This window comes from Lepisma saccharinum, chromosome 7 (genome assembly GCF_977018435.1).
Source record: "Lepisma saccharinum chromosome 7, izLepSacc3.1, whole genome shotgun sequence".
NCBI lineage: Eukaryota > Metazoa > Arthropoda > Insecta > Zygentoma > Lepismatidae > Lepisma > Lepisma saccharinum.
In genome coordinates this window covers 44820248-44836634 of record NC_139235.1, presented here as the reverse complement: position 1 = coordinate 44836634, position 16387 = coordinate 44820248, and the positions used below count along the sequence as shown (strand labels likewise).

Genomic DNA, 16387 nt, shown 5'->3' with positions numbered 1-16387 from the left:
AGTTTATTCTACGTCTGGAAAAAGAATTCAGTTATTAAGTCAACATCAATAAATTGTGGGAAACTTACCGAACATCATGGAGACTTTAAAGAAGACAAGTTCATTCTAAAAATTGAAGCCCAAGAAGAAGGAAGACTACAAAGAGACATTCCAAGAAAAATACTGAATTTTCAGTCACCAAGTGTAAGTAATATTAGCACTTATTTCAGATTAGAGTAATAATAGTTTAAATAGTAATCTTGCTTGAAGAGTTGGGTAAAAATGTCATATGCGGGAAATGGATTTCTTCATATTTACAGGAGAAAGTACGAAATTGAGTTTCTGTGTAATTTCGGAAGGTCGTGAAACTGGTTTTTTTCGCATTTTTCAATGTATTTGGCCGCTAAATCATGTATTTTTCTATAATAATGTCCGTCCGATGCACGAGAGCTGTTGCTTGCATTTCCATCCATGTACCTGAACCGGATGTTGCGAGCATCTGATGACGTAATCCCCGGTAAGTGTTTCCAAACACACAGTTTTTTCACTATATTGCCCAACCTAAAGCAACCTAACCTAACCTAACCTAACCTTACCGTGATGGTGCGTGGGGCTATCGTGAATAGTTTTGGGGGCTATTCGTGGATGGTTATACGATCCAGAATGGTTTTTGGGGCTATGCGTGAATGGTTTTTGGGGCTGTGCAGGAATGGTTTTCGGGGCTATGCGGGAATTTTTCTGTTAACAAGGTTGAAACGCTGCTTTGCCGTTTGAAACAAAACTCTAGTCAAATTTGGGTAAAAATTTACTATCCTTCGGACACCTCTAATTTTTTCATTTCGTCAATTTTTGACATTCGTACTTACGTATCTGCTTCGCGGAACATTCCTGAAGGTGTATCAACGTTGTTTTGATGAAATTTGAACTATGTTTCCTAACCTAACAGAACTAACCTAACCACGTGCCAATGGTTCATGGGGCTAGCGCCAATTGTTCGTGGTTCGCAATTATTTCCAATTTCTAGATCCTGATACTAACACGACACCAAATTTTAACTAGGTTTCCTAACAGAACTAACCTATCCACGTGCCAATGGTTCGTGGGGCTAGCTGTTCTCCGTCGGAGAATTAATTTTCAACGAACAACATGAATTTCAGCTATGAAACATTCCCACATCACACAAAACACCTTCCCGATGTTCGACAATGCTACAGGAACTTATTACGGTAAGTAGTTTCTTCTGTAAAAATAAATAAATGTGTCCGAAGGATAGTAAACAATTACCGTAAAAAAGTAGAGAATGAACGAGTTAGAGCGATTTCCCGCATATGACAGTTTTACCGTAAGGGATATTAGCACGTATTCCAGAGTAGAGTAATAATAATTTAAATAGTAATCTTGATTGAACAGTGGTCTTACTTCTGTATGTTGGTTGATATTTGGGTAAAATTTTCGTTTCCGCAAAACGTTTTTCTTCAATTTTACAGGAGGAAGTACTTACCGAAATGAATTTATTTATACTTTAGGAAGGTCTTGGAAGTGTGTTTTCCCCTCGCTGAAATTTAACTATGTTTGCCTAACCTAACAAAACCTAACCTTGCATGCATGATTCGTAGGGTTATTTATGAATGGTTCGTGGGGCTATCCGTGCATGGTTCGTGGGGTTTTCGAACCCGAAAAAGAATATTTTTCTAATTTTAAAAAGCAATTTTAACTTTGTTTGCCTAACCTAACAGAACATAACCTAACCTTGCCGTGCATGGTTAGTGGGGTTTTCGAACCCAAAGAAAAAATTTTTTTAATTTTATAAAACAATTTAAACTATGTTTGCTTAACCTAACAGAACCTAACCTAACCTTGTCGTGCATGGTTCGTGGGGCTATCCGTGCATGGTTCGTGCATTTTTCGAACCTGGAAAGAAATACAAAATCAGTAACACAAAAGTAGGTATTTTTCTATGAAGAAGGTTGCAACACTGCATAACCACTGATAATGGACAACGCTAGTCAAGATTTCTCTGCCATATCGCGTGTAACGCAAGCGAAAGCGAACAAAAAAAAAAGTACAAGTATTTATTGTTCGTTGCTCATTCGCTTTCGTTGCACACAATATGGTGGGCAAATCTTGACTCACGTCTGTCGTCAGCTGATATGCAGTGTTTCCAAAGTTATTAACCAAAAAATGCCACACAAACTATTCACAGAAGGTTTTTAAGCTAAAATTGATTCACAAACCATTCACGGAAGGTTAGGCAAACATAGAAAATTAAATTCGAAAAAAAAAGAAACCCGCTCACACGTCATATTGTAAAATTACCACGTGGTTGCTACACTAACTTATTAACCGAAAAATGCTGCACAAACTATTCACAGAAGGTTTTTAAGCGAGAATTGATCCACAAACCATTCAAGGAAGGTTAGGTTAGGCAAACATAGAAAATTAAATTGGGAAAAGAAAAACGCTCACATGTCATCTTGTAAAACTACCGTGTGGTTGCTACACTAACATGGGGTTACATAATCGAACGCTCGGAACATTTGATTCGCATGGTCGACGGTAATGGTGGCAATAGTTATCGTGCATCGGAGATACATTAATGGAGAAAAATACATGATTTACCGGCCGAATAAGTTGAACGAAGGGAGAAAACACTTTCACGAGCTTCCAAAAGTCTACAGAAACTCAGTTCCGTAAATAGTTTCTCCTGTAAATTTGGATAAATGTGTTTTCACTGTACCATACTGTTACCGATATTTGTTAGGTGGGTAGCAATTCCGATTGTTTTATGATTTCTCCTAGCACAAAGACTAATTATGGTAGAATTATGGAAATCATTGTCACACGAAATTTGAGCCTTCCTTAAAGTAATGAGCACTGTTCGGACTCGGGGGAAAAAGTTATTTATGTTGAAAAAAACAACTTGAAAATTACATTACGCACTTCTCATGGACAGGATATTCTCAGTCGACAAGTGATAGTAAATATCGTAAAAGCGTGGGAATGAATGTAGAAGTAAATCGGAACCTTAGTAGAATGCATTTAGTGTCTTTATTTTAATGCTAAGGGAACCAAACCTAACCACGAAAGCATATATTGAACAAAAACCTTAAGTAATCGCTAAAACTCCACAGTATGCGTTAACAGACGTACATTGATATCGAACCATGTAAAAATTGCATTCGTAGCATGATGAAATCGCAATAAAACAAAAGGAACTTGGGCCAATCACTTTGCTGTCTGCAGTACATTTTTCATTTTCTAGTAGCAATAATTATATGTTTCTTGTGTTTCTAGTTAAGATGAATCGGGGATGATTTTCCACATAGTACACCCAACTGTCAACCTCACTTCCACATAGTACACCCTGGACTGCATTTTGCACACGAACGAGGCTCTGGCGACTGGCACTCTGGCCAGTATAATTTTGTGTGTGTTGTCCTGTTTTTTGTCCTTGTGTGTTCTGAGTGCCCCTTTACAGCCTCAGCTTTTAACGGAAGTCAGTATATTTTAAGATTTTACTTATGCAACGTTAGAGTTGTTCTTTGTAAAGATAAGGGGCTGGACCCCGTGTAATGTGATGGGTGCAAAATAGCCTAAGTGCTGACGCACCCAAAATTTTAAACTCAAAATCAAATCAAATCTAAGATGAATCGGGAACGTGACATTTAATGAATACTTTTTCAATTTTTTACTAAAAAAAATGTATTTTTTCTCATAGGCGTGCACAGACCCTCTGATTAAGGGGGCAAAAGCCTTGATGAAAGTTCAGTCGAGAAAAGAAAAACCTCATTTTACCTCACTGTTTTGGTTTCATTGCATTGATGGGTGTATGTACATACATACATATGCATTTTATATGTATAATAATATATATAATGCAGCAACATAGAGGCAGCATAACATATAAATACGTTTTCAGTAACAGTGTAGTATAGGGGTAACGGATTTCTTCAATTTTACAGAAGAAACTAGGGCTCCGGTATCCCTTTCTACACCCTCGATTTCAGGCACATTTCAAATATTTTCGTGAAAATATTTAGTTCCTCAAGAAAACCTCCGAAATCGAGGGTGTAGAATGGGATACCGGACCCGAAACTACTTATGGAAATCACTTTCTGTATCATTGTGGAAGTTCGTGAAGGTGTTTTGTCTTACCGAAAACTGTATTTGTGCGAGAATTATTATGTTTTTCTATGAAAATATCTCTCCGACAAGCAATTGCCATTCCTTTCATCAGATGTTCCGTGCACTTGATGACGTAACCCCCTGACAGTGTTTCCAACCACGCCGTGGTTTAGCTACAACATATTTTTTTTCCTAACTTTAATTTTAACTATGCTTGCCTAACATAACCTTACTGGAAATGGTTTGTGGGGCTATGTATGAATGGTTTTTGGGGCTATGCGCCAATGGTTTGTGGGGCTATGTATAGTTTTACGAACTAAATTTTAACTATGTTTGTCTAACCTAACCTTACAGGAAATGGTTTGTATGACTGTGTCAATGGTTTTTGGGGCTATGCGTGAATGGTTCGTCGAGCTACGTAGGTATTTTTCGGTGAGGTATGTTGGAAACACAGCATACCGACTACAGTAGTCAATCTGTACGTGCCATATTGTACGTTACGCAACTGAAAGAAGGAGATGAAAGAAGTACTCGTAATGTGAAAATTTGTCGTAAATATCCTGAGAAAAGCCTATTCACACCTTCTAGAATGTTCCCCAATGCAGAATACGTAAGTAGGAATGTTTAAAGTAACAAAATAAACGAGTCTGAGGGTGTTACCCCTATACTACACTAGTAATAAATTTTCTCTGAAATGTGCTGCGCTCCTTTTCTTCCAAACAATTCTTCATGCATTTACGACAAAACAGTCTGGAGTACTTAGTTGTTATAACTTCTCTCTCGTTTAATTTACAATGCATTAGAAAAAACATTAAATCTGCAAGCGAAGCGGGCAAGAAAATTTTTAGATTCAAATTTTTGCAAGCTGAAAACAATATTTAAGTGGCACAAAAAATTCCTTGGGACGCCATGTCATTCTCTTTTACATATTTTTTCATTTAGATCGTTCGGTGCCCAGAGCCAACTCCCACTGCCCTTAGCTACAGCTCTGAACTTGAAAAGACTGTAAGAAAAGCAGGTATTGCAAGCAAAGTGAGAAAGAAAATTTTACGAAATGTACTTTTGTTTGTATAAAATTTGATATGGAGGGTGGGAATTGCCCCTCCGTGCCCCCTGCAGGTGCTCTTGGTAATCTGGAAGAAATAATGCAAGAAAGACGTGAGAGCTAATTCCATCTTGAGTATCCTTTTGTCCTGCTACTCGTAGATTAAACTAGTCTTGCTCTCTTTTACCTCAATGTTTGCCCCCTAGAATTGATTTCCGTCCAAGGTTGTGGAGGGGCAATGCCCATTACCCCCCTGTAGTTGCCCCATAGTTGCTTTGAACTTGAATCAGCTTGAAAATACTTAATTTTATTTAGGAGGATAATATCGTTTAATAACGGCGTTAAGGTTCCTCTACACTAAATTTATAGGTGAGGGTATAATAATGTAGGGACATGGACGTCTGGAAGAGAGGAGGGGGCAAGGATGGCCATGCCTCCCACTTAGAAATCGAATGTCAACCTAAGAGTGTATATTTCACACGTATAATTTGATTTCAGTCAAAGTAATTTACTTTCATGCGATAATTTCAAATTCAAGTGGTGTTTCTTGAGGGGGCAACACTATTATTGCCCCCCTCCCCCTGTGCACATGCCTATGTTTTCTAACCATGACCTTCAAAACTTCTTCTGTAGTATTAGAAATTGTAGGCATCTTTATCAGTTGATTTTAATGTTAACAGTTTATGAGGAAAATAATTTAAGAATCTCAGTTTGACCATAACAAATGAGCTTTGAATCTTTGTCCTAGGGTTTCTTCATGTTGTCCATTCAGAAGTACATTTAAATTCTCTCTAGGATACACCACTGTACACACAGGACTAAAGTAGTGACAGTAAAATGCCATTTTGATTTTGATCCTCTCTATGTAGTTATAAAGACTTGATCATTGGCAGGTGTATTTTCTTTCAAAATATATTATTAGATTCTTGTGATTGTGCTAAATATTAATCTTATTATGTTGTAAAAGTGTAATATCACTGTAAAGTGCTAATTAAATTACTACCACTTCGACATTTAAAAAAAATATAATTTCAATCAAAATCTCAGTTTAACCTCAATTGTAAGCATGCAAGGGAGCAAAACCTATAGTTCTGTATCCTACATTCCTAAATTGGTGTAGCCGTGCTGGTTTAACTCTAGGAATCCAGATGGGGGTCCAGGACCCGTACAAATGTTTTATCAATTATCATACTCAAACGAATATTGGCATTACGTGACATTTTCTCTATTGTGCTCCTTTTTAATGTATTTCAGAAAAATATTTTGTTACCTAAAGAAAAATATAGCTTTGAACCCCAACTAGGTTCATTGGATCCATGTATATATTTCGTGCATAATTTACAATACCATGAGTTCTAGTTCAATATATGCTTGACCCATGGCACGACTAACGTTCACTAAGCACTTATAGCTATTTTACTGAAATTAGAATTTACCTACTACTGTAGTAATTTTGTGGTGATTTATATAGTTTTGATACATGCATACATGTCATCGTAGCTTGCCGCTTTAGACAATACATCGCAAATATGGAATAACATTTTGGGTTATTTGTGATAATGCTACAAGCTACGTGTGCAACAAGCAAATATATACCGGAAGAAAATCAAAACAAGGAAGAGATGTCACGGTTCTCGTGTTGTTCTTGAATTGACGGAACAACTTGCTGGCAGTGGTAGAAATATTACCTCTGATTGTTTCTTCACCAGTCTTTCTCTTGCATGCAAATTACAACAGCAGCGATTGACTTATATGTTGGAACTATTTGCAAGAATAAACCTGAATTTCCACCTGCATTTGTAAAAGCAGATAAGAATAAGGCAGTAAACTCCAGTTTGTTTGGATTCCAGCAGGGAGCAATGATATTGTCTTACTTTCCAAAGAATAATAAAACTAATCATTCTCAGCACATTGCATGATCAACCTGAGGTGCACTCTTCTACAACAGAGAACCACCACATGTTATCCTCAGTTACAGCAAAACAAAGTCAGACATTTGCATTATGGACAAAATGACCCATGGTTACAGCACAAAATGAATGACAAGAAGATGGCCTATAGAGGTTTTCTTCAACATGGTTGATGTGAGTGCACTCATTGCTTATGGTCTGGTTGCCATTGCAAAAGGGAAACCGGAATAAGAGCGTGAAACGTCGGAACTTCTTGATTTCCCTTGGAAAACAACAGGCCAACATTGAAGAAGAAAATCCACAAGAATGGAACCAGCCTACTGAGGAGGAGCCTCCTAGGAAGAAAGCTCGATGCGGAATCTGCCTGTCAAAGACAGCACAACCTGCAGAAATGCACCCCCAAGACATCACCAACCCACTACCTGCTTGTACCACATCTTGTACACAGTCTTCATGGAAGGCTTCATGCGGTCTGCGGTACACTCTACGTCGGGCATCATTACTGTAGAGGCACATATAGGGCTCATAAGACCAGCTGACCCATTTCCAGTCTTATACTGTCAGGGTTTTGCAGTGTTTAGCCCATTGAAGATGTGATATTTTGTGTGCAGTTGTGAGCATTGGTCTCTTCTTGGGTACTCTACTCTAGATTCCAAGGTGTGGAGTTCCCTTAGCACTGTACATTCTGAAATTAAGGCATGTCATTCGTCATTGATGAGTTGCAGCAATTGTTGCCTCATTGGAAAATGATTGGTTAACACAAGACATGGCACTCATTGGCAGTCTCGGTTGGTGAGCACTTCCTTTCTAGCACTGGTTTCCTGTGGACTGCGTTTGCTCCACTGCCTACAAAAACATTTCACTGTAGTGTGTGACACACCAGTGATTCCGCTACTTCCTGTAAACTGTGTCCTTTTCAAGTCCTTTGCCACTCACTAACGTATTTCTTCTGACCCATCCTGCACAGGGAAAGCACACACTTGTAAGAAACCATGACTACCACAGATACTGTGGACCACAAACCTCACGATTCGCTTATCAGCTGGAGCTAGTGCCACACATAGTGGATACTGCCGGCGTGAACATAACCATTCTGTGTTCACCTGGAGGATCTAATTTTTTGTCGGGTGTGCTTAGTTTGTATGTGTCTACATTGATATCATGAAAAAATCTAAAAATTATAAATGCAATTGTTGTTTCTGTTGCCAATATTAAAGAAGAAAAATAAGTTGGAAAAGGTATTAATTTTTTTGTTAGATTCTTGAATATCACCCTTCTTTTTGTATGAAGTGGACATTGAAATATAACTTAATAAGAATCTTCCTGGTCTAGTTTATATTTGCACATAAGTAGATTAAATTGATTAATTTTATATAAATGGTGATTTAACTTGATGTGACCTAATCTCAACATTAGTATTAAAATTAAATACTTTCTAGGTATATTAAAAGTATAAATAAATGCAGTCTTACTTATTAAAAAATATAATAAAAATATCATAAAAGCTATTTTACTTATTTGAGTTAGACTCACAAATAAGTAAGTAAAATAGCTTTTATATATTTTTATTATATTTTTAATAGAAATGTTTTTTAATATTTAATATTGTGAGTAATACGCACCAAACCCAATATGCAGTCTTACTGTTTAAATTTAGTAAACTTTTGTATGAATGACCTATATATGTACATTTTTGTTTAACCCGTATCTCCCAATCTTCTTGAGTTTCGTTTTTAACTCTTGGTAACAATTCAAGAGATTCCGGATTTCATACCCAGTGAAGGCACCTGATCTCACTTTAGATTGTAGGTCCAGTCTCGATTAGCCTTCTTAAAATATTGTCAATCAATCTTGGTAACAAATCTGTGCATGATAGTATAACTTGACAAGTTTAAAAATAAGATGCTGCAAATAGCTGTTGCGCATCTCGCACCACATTTCCACACTCCATTCTCCGCAGGAATATTGGTTCGCAGTGTTGCAACCTGGAGGCAGCGGAATGGTCTGAGGATTTTCAACAAAATTTGTATTCGCTTTTTCCTGGGCTATTTTCTACCTGTCGGATTACAGACCTTTCACCAACGACTCTTGTCCTTCTTTTAAAACTTGGCCTCCCCGATGGCGCAGTGGTAGCGTCGTCATCTTGTAATCAAGGGGTCCCAGGTTTGATTCCCGGTGGAGGCACATAGTGGTTCGGATCCCACTTTAAACTGTAGGTCCAGTCCCGATTAGCCTTACTGTGCATAAAGTGGACTTAAAACAACAAATCAATCCAATCCAATTCTTTTAAAACTTGAGAAACCATCCATTTAGATATTCCCGTGGTGGCACTTGTGGACTAAACAACATTATACTTAAGTTTATGTAACTCCTTCTGATTTCGCAAATATGTTGCAACATTCTAAACAATTTATCTGGCCTGTCCTCTATGGGGATTTCCAGAACAGATTGTGGATTTTGTTGGACCCGGCATTATTTGATTTTTGCATTTCAAAAATATGCAGCCAAGAGTAAAGAACAAGAACATTTCAATGCTTAGAAATGAACACAGGCAAGCATGTTATCAGATTGCCTTCTCGTAGTGATTGTTGTACGATAAACAAAATAACCCCCACCCCAATTGGCTCGATGTCGCATTCAGAAAATGAAGTCATTCGCCCAGAAGTCGAGATACTCCCTGCAACACCTCTCCTCTAGCGGCCACAAAGGTACATATGTGTGTGTGTGTGTGTAAGTAAAGCAAAGAAGAATAAAGGAAACACTCACTTTTGATTGATTCAGTCTTTCTACTAACACTGATGATGCTGTGACAGAGTCTGCGAAAATTCTAATTTTTTCCACTGTCTGTTGAGTGTTTCCTTTCTCCTTCTTTGCTTTTTATTTATCCCTTTTGGCCCTCCTTTATTTTATCCACACACACACACACACACACACTCTCTCTCTCTCTCGACGTACCCCCCCCCCCCCCCTTTATATTTGACACTACGCTGGTTATGGTTGAATAATTGAATGAACACATACTTGATAGTTTCAAGAGTCCGGTTTCAAGTGCCATGTCTACCTAAATAACACACTTTCCCGGTCAGTGTATTGGAAGCGGATATGAAGATTACCCAGCTCCCTTAGCCTGGCCTCCAAGAAGTCCTAACCTCATCTCTGGGGGTTCATAAATGACAAGAGTCATAAATAACCGATATCATACAAGACATGAGTTACGAGCAGCTGTGGAAGATGCCTTCTACCGATAGAATATTGCGGAGAATTCGGCTGTGCTACAAAAATGACTGTCTCCATACCAATGTTCCGGACTCTTTAAATATGTCTGCATATCAAGCATTCAACCATAACCATCGTAGTGTAGAAAATAAAGGGTGGTACGACCACTTTGTAACCACTATGTATGTTCATGCTGTCTCTAGATAGTCAGTAGAATTTCCCCCCACTGCAAATTTCTTAAATACCACACTGATTGTTACATATTTATGTACATATTTTGTACTTTGATGTTACATAAAATTCCGTGGTCTAGTTATTACACCTTCTGCTGCGTGGATACTTGCCTTCTTGGGAGGAAGAGAACCAGGATGTAACCAGCTTTCATTGTATACTTCTTTTCACAATTTTTTGTACATACTTAGCAGATATTGTGAATTTGATCAGATTCAACCAGATTATGACCACATCCAAAAATCTTTACATTGCTATAGGATGGGGCTTTATCTTTCTATATAATGGACTACAACTCTCACTTTATCTTTCTCCATGATACTACTTCCATGCAAATTTTCATTTCAAGGTCACATTATGTGAAAAAAAAAATGCATTTAAATTTTTGGGGGTATGAATTATGTTATACAGTTAAATGCAGTCTTTGGTGTAAGTTTCATTTTGGGATGGCTTTGGAAACAGGAATAAAAGAGACTCTGAAAGTAGTATATAAAACACCTCATATTCCACCCAGTGCAGTGAAAAAAAAACATCGAATGTACGGATTTCATTGAAATTTGGATCGGTGGGTGTCATGGTGTGGGTGATTCGACATGGAATGAGTCATATATAAATTGATGCGTAATTGTTAGAATGGCTACTTACAGACCACATATTCAGAAAATAATACTGAATTCGAACCCAAATCTAGAAGATTGTAAGTTCAAGAATGGTGTTCTGATGCACAGTTTTATTTCACATGGTTTTATTTTCCATTTTGCTGTGAATACTACAGAACATGCATATTACTGGAAATCTTCTGTTTCATCACCAGTTGAGATATCTTTGAAAAGCAAAAAGTGTTGTCCCTATTATATATATATATATATATATGTATTTTGTCTTCAATTTGAGCACAATTTGATGCTTGTGTGTAAAATGTTTTTTCAGATTTCAAGAGCCTCGCCCTCATCAACACAGATGGAGTTTGATGAACAGTCTTCACCCCCAGTACTGAATGCAGAGCCTGAATTTATCAGTTCCTCAGTCAAGAGTGAACCCCAAGATGTTCCTCCTCATGAAGAGTCAATTAAAAACACTTGGCAGCCAGCATCACCATCACAAGTTATTACATCTGTACGAGCGAAGGAACAAATGAAAGTGGAAGAGTCAGTGGGTGTTGCTGGTAGCTCCTTTCACGTATACTTGCACTCTGGTGCTGAGATGAGTGAATTTTTACAGGAGGATAGTAAATATTTGGATACGAGTGATGACATTGCACAGTTTGGTTCTGTTGCTTTCAAAAGTGATGAGAGTGACAATGTTAAAGTAGAACCTGAATGTGTGATAAAGAGTGAACTTACAATTGAAGATGAAGGTCCAGATGCAGAGAAAGAAAGGTGAGTGCATAAATAATTTGTGCCAATTCCCTGTTGTGCAAATGTGTTCCATTTGCGAAATGAGTTTAAAATCAATCTATGGTAATCTGTACAGATTTAACTGATTACTGACTTTATGGTAACATTCCATCAGACCAGAAAGTTAAAGAATCTTCAGGACAAATGAGTTGGTGATTTAAGTCCACTTTATGCACAGTAAGGCTAATCGAGACTGAACATACAGTAAAGAAAGAAAATAGCGCAGCTCCTCTGTGCTTTGCACCATGCCATGAAGGCATACAGGGGGTGTGGAGGGCCCCACACTTTCTTGATCACGGCCAAAGGTGAGGGTGATGTGATCAGCAGCATGCCGTGACCGCCTTTTATCCCCAGAGTTTCCTCCGTGTACCCACTTTATACGACGCTGGGTGGGCACCGATGCTGCTTCAACAAGTGGAAAAAATCCAGGTTCTCTCCTGCTTGGGATTGAACCCAGATCTCTTAACACGGTAGTCAGATGCCCTAACAACTGAGCTACCATGGCTACATCTGGACCTACAGTTTAAAGTGGAATCTGAACCACTATGTGCCTCCACTGGGTATCACACCCAGGACCACTTGGTTACAATGTTACAACACTACCATTTCACCATTGGGGAGGCCCTAGGACGAAAATGAATTCGAAAACAGAAACACCCAAAGATCATCCAATACTCCTTCTAAGTCACTTTCAATTCCATAGAGTGCAAATTGCTTCCCTGACAAAATGTCCGATACAGAGCACAAAACTTTGTACCCCTTGTTTTTTAACAATAATCCGTCTGGCGTCAATATATTTACTGATAGAGGGGGGGAATCACATTGTTTGAGCTGAATTGTTACACAACAGCTTCTGTCAACAATACTGCACAGAATTTCTTTGTTTTTTCAAACACAGTCGCTCAGAACTGTGCTGAAGGCAATGAGACTTGAGTCGAGAACCTCTCTCCTTCAAAGGGTTACATTTCCATGTAAAATGCCCCTTCTTTCACCAAAAAGTAGAAAAATGCATAAAATGACTTTTAAAAGGCCGAAAAATGACTTAAACAGTTTAAGAAGTTTAAAAAATTACCTTTAGTCCAAAAAGGGTAAAAAAATGCAAAAAATGCCCTAACAAAGGCATCCTAATTAATTCACTTACGTGTAAAACACGATTCTATGTACTTATGCAATGTTTGTGCCTTAACAAAAAAATGATGCATTTGCATCAAATCCTAGCCCTATTTATAAGCATAAGTATTAATATAAACTTTTTGGCCTAGTGCTGCCATCTATATCTGACTTCAGTAAACTTTTCACATACTGAACCCTACTGGCACGTAACATTACACCGTGTTCCAAAATGAATATCGGGGTTTTAATTAAGTGTATCTTCTATTACATATACATTACAGAAATGAAACATACCTTAAAAGGAAGGGTAACTCAAACAGTTTTTTGTCACAAGTTACAAGTGTTCAATGTGGGATCCCCTTGTGACACGGCACACATCTAGTCTGTAGGCAATTTCTTCCCACACTGAAGCTAGCATGTCTGTTGTAACAGACTCCACAGCTGCATCAATCCCGCGTTGCAATTCAGGGAGGTCGGCAGGTAACGGTGGCACTTATACACTATCCTTTACATACCCCCACAAAAAGAAATTGCAGGGGGTGAGGTCGGGAGATCTTGGGGGCCATTGCAGAAGAGCCACGGCATCCTCACAATGACGACAGATCCATCGTTGGGGAAAAACAGCATTCAACCAATTCCGTACTTCACGATGAAAGTGAACGATCCAGTTGAGGGTAGAACCATTGCTGGAGCATGTCCAAATACGCAGTACCAGTGATAGTGTTTTCCACAAAGAAGAAAGGTCCATACACTTGTTCTTTGGATAGAGCACAAAAGACGTTCACTTTTGGCGAATCCCTCATGTGCTGCACTGTTTGGTGTGGATTTTCGTATTCACTCGTCCACTAAGATGAAATGAGGCTTCATCACTAAAGATCACACTTGTAAGAAAATCATCTTCCATGTCCAGTACATTTTCGCAGAAGTTGGCACGGGTCACATTAACTTCAGGCTTTAGGGCCTGTAACAGATGTAGACGGTACGGCCTCACGTGCAATCTCTTTTGTAACACCCTCCAAACAGTGGTGGACGGCATTGACAGTTCTCGACTCGCCCGCTTTACAGATTTCTTGGGACTCCGACCGAAACTTGCCCTGACCTGTTTCACTTGCTGATCTGGTAGACGTGGTCTTCCGGAGCTCTTCCCTTTGCACAGGCATCCCATATTCGTAAATTGGTTGTACCATCTTCGGATGTTGTTATCCGATGGGGGATCACATCCATATTCCCGCCGAAAAGTACGTTGCGCTCCAATTGCTGAGTTACACCTTGCGAATTCCAAGAGACAAAGGCTTTATGCTCAAGAGTCATCTCCATCTGTACTACTAGCGCCGTGCTGCGGTGGAGTTACGAAACATCACCTGCGAAGTTGAGACAAATATTGTTTGAGTTACCTTTCCTTTTAAGGTATGTTTCATTTCTGTAATGTATATGTAATAGAAGATACACTTCATTGAAACCCCAATATTCATTTTGGAACACCCTGTATTTAGCCCAAGCACACCTTTAGGTCGTGCATACGATAGACTTAAAAAACAATAACTTCCGCAACTATATTCTTGGAAAATCAGTCATTCTTCTACGGATAATTATGCACTGGCTTCAACTAAGGCGTATTTAGAATTGCCAACCAAATAACAATTTCTTCCACTTTTGGCTAATCGCGACAATGAGGACGAGTAGTTATATGATGAAATTGATGAAGGGACACACAATAACACCTATTCCCAGACTGGGATTCGAACCTGCGCCACCTGGCATCGTAGCATGCTGTTAACCACTCAGGGATGTAATTTGTGAATGCCCCTTCTTCAAATACTCGTCCAGCTTCTTTTGCAAGAAAAATTGGCATCAAGTATCGAGTCTATTTCCTATGTGAAATGCATACTTTTCAAGGAAGTATGATATGGAGAAATGCACCGTTTAAGAAGTGTGATATTTGAAAATCCATTGGAAGAAAGGGGGTATTACAATAACTTGAACGATAATCATGCAAAGTTAATTATAAAGAAAACTAACAATATTAAGGCAAATTCCTGTATTAATGCCAGCTCGTACATGTTTATTCATATTGCTTTTAAATACAGAATTTTTTCTCAGCTACAAAAGCATAATTTTAACTATATAAAACATTATTGCGTATAAACAAGATGATTAGTTATAGACACAACACTTTTATACAATTTTGCACACATTTTACAACTTCTATTCACTAATTAACATTTCCATTTTTAAGCCGACCTCTGTGGTGGAATGGTTAGCACAGCACACTACGATGCCATAGTTTCGGGTTCAAATCCCAGCCTGGGCATGGGTGTTCTTTATGAGTGTTCCTTCATGAATTTCATCATGTCATCACTTACCATCATGGTCGTGATTAGCCAAAAGTGGAAGAAAGCCACACTAAATAACAAAAATCAAATCAAATTAACTGTTATTAAATCTAATTTATTATTGTCCCATTAACAATGGCATGAAACTATTTAGGAATAATGATCCCATTCGAAAGCACATTTTTTAAATTAATCTTTCCTTCACTTTTAGTGTAGTGTATCTTATAAGTGTTATAACAAAAGTTTACACCCAATAAGTTCACAAGACACAAGAAAGCTGAGTGTTGTGTCGAACGAAAATAATTTTTAATTTAAACATAGATTCTTAAATAAAATTGGCCACAACATTTCTACACTCAGTGTCACTCCTCCGTGGTTATTATTATTTTGGAGAGAAAATTATAACCACAGAGAATTTGTTGTAACTAAAGATCCCCTATTATTATAACTAGATCTACGCATATTTTACATCGAGCTTTACCACACAATTTTTTTTTGGAAAATGGCATCCATACCTACATCATCACCAATTCATATTGAATAGTGGCATAATCAATTGAACAGTACAGGCCATAAAACTGTGTGACGTAGTAGGTCAACATTTGCTACTCTGTTTAGCGTTCCTGGTGGCACCCAATGACAGGTATAATGATCTGTGATCTAATTACTAACAGGGAAGATAATCTGCAACTCTAAGTTTTCCAAAACAAATAGATGTTGCCCCCTCATATAACATGAAACAGCAATGAAATTTCTTAAGTAGAAATTAGAGTAACTGAAGTTTATGGTAATTTTTGCTAAACTTGGCATTTCTCGATTTCAGCTGTTGGATCATAATTCCGTTACCATCCTTTAAATTGATATTTTCCTTTCATATTAGAGGCTTTTTTTTAAAAAAAAAAAAAAAAAATTGTTAGCAAACCTGTAATTGAAGGCAAAGTAAATGATTATTGTAGTTGGAAATGTCACCAGGATGATCCATTGTTCACTGGAACCACTGAATCAAAATGCCATGCACATTTGAAGCTACCTTCAAGC

The 16387-nt window shown here is 38.0% G+C and overlaps 1 protein-coding gene across 1 annotated transcript in view; it reads left to right on the top strand.

The window, feature by feature from the left end:
• Positions 1 to 6: 6 nt before the first annotated feature.
• LOC145989835 (uncharacterized) overlaps positions 7 to 16387 on the top strand; it is a 151736-nt gene continuing 135355 nt past the window's right edge. Inside the window, exons 1-2 of the mRNA XM_083125233.1 lie at positions 7 to 183; positions 11437 to 11885. Coding sequence (XP_082981359.1) covers positions 11467 to 11885 — 419 coding nt within the window. The 5' untranslated portion in view covers positions 7 to 183; positions 11437 to 11466. The remainder of the gene's footprint in view (positions 184 to 11436; positions 11886 to 16387) is intronic.